The 6747-nt window shown below is 28.8% G+C and overlaps 1 protein-coding gene across 1 annotated transcript; it reads left to right on the top strand.

Annotated features, from left to right (window-relative positions):
- Nucleotides 1-225: 225 nt before the first annotated feature.
- Nucleotides 226-831, top strand: LOC105793481 (uncharacterized). The gene has a single exon (XM_012622387.1). It carries the CDS (start codon nt 226-228, stop codon nt 829-831), a length of 606 nt encoding a protein of 201 aa, XP_012477841.1.
- Nucleotides 832-6747: the final 5916 nt, after the last annotated feature.

Below are 6747 nucleotides of genomic sequence, written 5' to 3'. Positions count from 1 at the left end.
AGTTGACAAGTACTCGATTTCATCAAAGATTGGAAAATGTACGTAAAAGAAAAACAGTCGGGCAGGCAAATGGTTGGACAATATCTCGAAAGAAAGGTGGACTTTATCATATGATGGAGGGCGACGTTATGGTCATATGATGACCAACTTAGCCGAATTTATCAATCCAATGTTTAAGGGACGCGTCATCTTCCAATTGCTGCTTTAGTCCATGAATCGTTCAGTATGTCAGCTGAACTTTTTGTGGAGATGGGTAAGAAACAACTTGCGATGATGGACTCGGGACAAATTTACTGCGAATTAGTGACACAGGATTTGCAAGAAAATTGTTCAAAAGCGAAATCTCATCGTGTTCATGATTTTTCGCATGCAAATGAATTTTGGGTTGAAGAGTCAATTCAATCAAGCGAGGGATCGCCTTTAAAATCGTATACAGTGAATCTTACTCAAAGGTGGTGTGGTTGTGGGAAATTTCAAGCATACCGATATCCGTGCTCGCATGTAATTACTGTATGTTCTCATATTCAAGTTGATTACAATGAACATGTTGACAATGTCTATAAACTTACAATCATATTCAAAGTTTATAAACATGAGATTGAAGCGCTCCCGAACGAAATGTATTGGACGAAGCATACTGGTCCTGAATTGTATCCGAATCCAAAATTGCTTAGAGATCCTATAGGTCGTCCACAATCAACTCGGATTCGCAAAGAGATGGATATTAGGGAGCCAGGCCAACCAAAGCATTGTGGATTATGCAGAAATAAAGGTCATAGTCGTCAAACATGTCCTTACACAGCAGGAACCTCGGGTGGGGCTACCAATTAATGAGACCTAGGGAACAGCTTCTTTGTCGAGAGCAAAGACTTGGAATCGATTCCTTGAACTGTGATGTAAAGCAAGAGATTTTCCGTGCTGTTTCGATGATTATCAAGGTATCGTTTTCTCATACTTATAACTTTGACTATTTGCAAGATGGTTCGTTTCCCATATAGCTGCAAATATGTGTCTTTGCATGCACTTGAGTTTGACACTACATTGCAAGCTTCATGGAATCATAATTTTGATTTTGCATGTCAGTCCTTTTTGAGCCTTTGTGCTTTTTGCATTGAGTTCAATTAAGTCCATATTGTTGGTGAGAATTGGAAGTAAAACTGTGGAGGTAGAATCATCTTAAAGGTGGATTTTGTTCATTTGGATCCTTCGCTCAGATGTTAATTGTACTTAAAAGGGAAGCTTTGTGCCCTTTGATTTTGTACCAAATTGTGGCTACTATTTTAATATTTGTTTTGCATACACAGAACTTTGATTATTTGCAAAATGGTTCATTTCCCAGATAGCTTGAAACATCTGGGATTTTTCTCACTTCGCATGCACTTGAGTTGACACAATATGACAGGCTTTGATGGAATCATCATGTTTCCGATTTTGCATGTTAGACCATTTGAGCCTTTGTGCTTTGCAATGAGTTCAATTTAGTCCATATTGTTTAGTGAGGATGTTAAACCGAATCCCCAAAGCTTAAAGAGTGTTTCATCCATAGGGCAATACATTATCCAAATTTGACCATAATCTAGTGTTTAATAGGTGTAAGTAACATCATTGATCGGGGGATTTGACCAGTGATCGGATATTATTTTTTAAAGAACTTTGAAACTATCCAAATTCAGTGGGATGTGATTGAGAAGCTTGTTGAAGCTTATCTTTTAAGGATAAAAGCCGATGCAGCCCACCAATATCATTGTGCCACCACAGACAGGGAAAAACATAAAATATAATCCCTCTGTTATAGGAGTAAATACCCAAAAGATCCCTATATTATACGATTAGATGCAGTTCAATCACTTTTAAAATAGAGGTATATATGATGCTTCAACGTTCTTTATTTAATTTCGTTTATTAATTTTATTTATGTGGTATACATATGGATTGATGTGTCAATGTTTAATTAATTTTTTAAAATTTTAAAAATAAGTCATTTAAAATAAGTGGAGTAACTCGATTCTTATTAACGATGTCACAATCAAACCGACTAATTAAATCAAGAACTGGAGGTATAAAATTTAATACAGACTAAATTGGTTGTCACCCGGTAAAAAATCGAAAATCAAGACAAGAAATTGACATTTAAATTGATTTATAAATGAGTGGAACACTATCGAACGGATGATTCGACCAATTATATTGGATATTTCAAAATAGACCTTCATGTTAGAACACAAAACATCAGTTAATAAGAATTTGTTATTGTTGGTGAAGATTGAGATTTTGGTAGTTTAGGAACACATATTCAAGTCTTATTATATTATATGTAATTATCATGCACACTTAGCATGTGCAAGTTTTATTTTATTATATTTTAATTTCTCATTTGTTTGTAATTTTATTAGTTTAATTTTATTTTAATTACTCATATATATATATATATGATTGTATTTATACTTATATACGGTAAATATATATTATATAATAATATTTAAAAAGAAAAATTGAAACTATTCGGATGGAAGCTTATTTATTTATTTAGCTCAGTTAAAATTGAATAAACAGACCAAACTAATCTAATTTGATTAATCGGTCAGTGGCCGTGTTTAATTCGGTCGGAAGTCGGTTAATAATTTTTTGGAATTTCGATTATCGGTTAATTTGGTTCGAAATCGGGTAATTAACCAAATTAACCAATTAACCGAAATAAATAATATATATTATATATAATTGTTAACTTTTATTTGATTGTTAACTTTCAAGATTTATGTAGTGTTTCTAATGTCTTATTTGTTATTTTCACCTCATTTTAAAATTTTTAAAGTATTAAATAAAAGGAAAATGAACATTAGCAATGCGTTTTTATATGTTTTATACTTATTTTAATAAAAAGCCAAAAAATATATAAATTTCAATTAACCGAAATATTTCAGTTCAGTTAATGTATTTAAAAAAAATTAGAATAATACGATTAGTGATAATTCGATTTGAGTATTAATCGAACACTCATAATGTTGCACATAATTGGAAGGAATGGGCCAAGTGAACTTTTATCCTTTTTCGTGGGGTATTCCACTCAATTACGATTGCTACAAAGGAAAAGGAAATAATGAAAAGATGAGATATTATTTGATTTATTTATTCTTTTGTGAATTTGATTCAAACTTGTTTTATTTTTATCTTAATTTCATATTTGGTTATTGTCTAGTTGTTTCTATATGTTTAAATGTAAGTACAATGGATTCATATAAATGCAAGATATAGCATATTAATTGAACAAAAATCAAGAAAAATTAAATAAAATTTACATTTGAAGAATCATATATTATAATGCGAATGATGGGGTTCAATTTAAGTATTCGATGATCTATATATTTGTTTTAATTAACAATTTCAAGGCTTCATCAATCTCAATTAATATTAAATTTATTATTATTTTCTGTTATTGTTTTAGTGATAATTGATAGTGTAGATCTACTTTGTTTTTGCTTATAATAAATTCAATAGCTGACGGATTAATTCGAGATGACTGAGATAAATGGATTACTGGTTACAATCGAAACACATGCATATGTTCTGTAATTGATACGAAATTATGGGCTATTATGAATGGTCTGGATATAGCATAGAGGAGAGGGATTAAACAATGCTGGTGGAGAGTGAAAGTTTGACTGCGATTAATACACCTAATGGGCAAGCAAAAAGAGAGTCATGTCGAGTTTAGTGCAAATTATCCAACAACATATAGAAATAGACTGAAATATCAAGATATTGAAATATGGTTGCGGACAATATAGCAGCTCTAGGCTTATAAAAAATATCTTAATTTTTTAATTATTAATTTAGATATCTAAATAATTTAATTAATTTAATTCACTGACTTTAATCTGAAAAAAAAATAGATAATTTAATTAATTCATATGGTTGCTCACATGCTATTTGTCTACGTGGTGATAAAAGGGCAAATGATTCCTGTAATGTTAATCAATTGCTCTCTCTTTTTCTTCGCTATCAACCGACTCTAATAGTAATGCCACTGTTCATACGAAAGAATTATAAATTGGTGCGGTGGATTAAAACTATTAAGCAATTATGGTTAAGAATATTAACTGAAAAATGATAACATCTAATTTGGGGTCAAAGTATCACAAAACCCCCTTATCATATCTTGGATTGTATTTTAGCCCCTCTGCTAAAAAAATAGGCAAATTGGTCTTTGCACATTAGATGAGTGAGCAGAACAGTCCACTTTTTAAAATCGAACCCTTAAATTTTTGTTTTGGTATTTTACATATAAGGTACAATAATGTTTTTAGTCCTCAATCTTTACACTTTTATTCAATTTGACCCCTACTCTTTTATTGGAGGTAAATTAAAAAATTTTGAAACTAATAAGGTTAAAGCGTCAAAAAAGTCTTAGTAACAATTTAAAAAAAAGTCAATTAAGGCCTTTTAAAATTTTGAAAATTATTAAAGAAATCATAAACAAAATTTATAATGTAAACACTATAAATTTATAAAAATAAAATTTGAGAAGAAAAGTGAACACGCTTTTAATTGATACATTACTTTTGGTATGATTTTCTCGTAATTTGTATTTTAAAATTAATATATTTCCAAATATATGTACAAAATCAATATATATTACCATTTATTTAGATTTTTACCATAAATGATAAATATATTTTATCATATATATTCTAATATATTACCTTATATAATATTTTACCCTATATTTGTTACCATATATATTTTTCCATATATATTGCCTTGTTATGTTATGATCACTGATATGAACATTTACTGAACAGTGATAAAAGGTTAAGGTTGAAAATATATTACAGGTGTCTGTATTTCCTATAAATTTAGAATTTAGTCTTTATATATTTACTTTTAGGAATTTAGTCTTTTATTTTTAGATATCAAAATTTAGGTTCATTTGTTAATAGTATTTTTTGTTAAATTTGTTGGTCCGACATTTTGAAAAAAAACTTACTTGTTAAATTTATTGGTCCGACATTTTGAAAAAAAATTTACTTGGTAGTCATGTAACTAAAAAGTGGCATCATATTGAACTTGAATTTAACAAAATAATTTTAACAGTGCTAGCAGTTGGACCTAAATTTTCAAATATGAAAATTAGACTAAATTATTAGAAATAACAGTACAGGAACTAAATTTTAAATTTGTAAAAAGTACATGGAGCTATGCATATTTTAACCAAAGCTAATTTGCTTTTACTTTGTTGCCCTCATTTCTCTTGTAAGCATAATGACCATGGATTGAGTCTTAACTTGGTTGGCATCGATATTGTTGTCAGTGCAAGAGGACGTAAGCTTAAGTGCACTGAAACGTGTTTATCCTCCTATCTAAGTGTTGGGAGGCATCGGTATCCAGAGGTGGAGGTGTTCGTAGGAGCGGTGACATAGTTACACAACAGTCAAAAGCAAGAGCACCAGCCTTTTGATGCCGATGCCTCGGGTTCTTTGTTAGCTACAAAAATAATAATAATTTTCGCTATTAATTACAGCATTAAATTAAAATAAATAATTGAATTTCTAATCAATTCTTACCTTATTCCCAATTTAATCTTAACTAAGTTTACTTACTTTTCTAATTCAATTCACACTTCATTTTTATTCAAATTTCATCCAAACTCAAATTTAACTACTAAGTTTTCAGCATATTTCACTAATTTCGAATTTTCTTCAATTTAGTCCCTACAACATAAAACCTATAGCTTACTTTACAATTTAATCCCTTTATCTATTCTAACTTGAATTTCATTCATTTAAATCCCTAATTCATCTTTTTGTTCAATAAAATTTAATGTCTAAAAATCTAATATCTTTCAAAATTTCAGCACATACTTAATAGTATTTTGTTCTAGTTTCATAAAAACTCAAAAAGTACAAGAAAAGGACTTAATTTAACTTACCAATTTGAAATTTAACCTTAAAACCCTAAATTTCTTCTTTTCTTTTCTTTCTTTCTTTCTCCCTGTTTCTTCTCTGTTTCGTTTGCTATTTTGTTATGTTTCTTTCTTCTTCTTTTTTCATTTTATGTTTTGTTTATTATTTAATAAATGTAATATTTTAATAATATAATATAATAATATTTTCTTGCATAATAAGTAATTACATAATTTTAATACAAGTGTATTTATACAATCATTATCATGACACGTGTGTAAATTATTACCATACATTTGTCACCATTTTATTTATTTCATAATATAATAATAATATTAATAATAATAATTTAATAATATATTTTTACACATAAAAATCTTAGATTTTATGCTTATGCCGCCTCAAATTTGGCAATTGGCATCATTGCCTATTTAGTCCCTATTATTTTCCTTTAATCTATAATTAAACTTTCACTTTTATTGTAATTTAATCCTTTTGCTAATTACTCTTAATTAAGTTAAATTCACTTATTTAAAACCTAATTAAACACACAATTAGTCTCGTAAATATTTCTAATAATTATTTTCGAACTCAATTTACTAAGACGGAGGCCTGATATTATACTTTTTTGATGCCCGTAAATTTTGGGTCATTACAAAAAAAGTTAGGACAACTAATGGACTCATAGCAACAAACACAAACCATCAAGAAAATTTGTAACTTTTTAAATAGTTAGAAAACTTCACTACTAATAACAAACACAAACCCTTTTATATTATCATGTACTTGGGTAATAAATTCATAAATGAATTAAAAAGTTAATATATGTCGTTAAAGTAGGTTTAAA

Source organism: Gossypium raimondii, chromosome 8, assembly GCF_025698545.1.
Source record: "Gossypium raimondii isolate GPD5lz chromosome 8, ASM2569854v1, whole genome shotgun sequence".
In the NCBI taxonomy this organism is placed as follows: Eukaryota; Viridiplantae; Streptophyta; class Magnoliopsida; order Malvales; family Malvaceae; genus Gossypium; species Gossypium raimondii.
The sequence above is the reverse complement of the archived record's forward strand: the minus strand, read 5'-3'. Positions and strand labels throughout refer to the sequence as shown.

Bases quoted from the DNA above. Each gene is read 5' to 3' on its own strand.
- LOC105793481 (XM_012622387.1), top strand. From the start codon at position 226: ATGTCAGCTGAACTTTTTGTGGAGATGGGTAAGAAACAACTTGCGATG.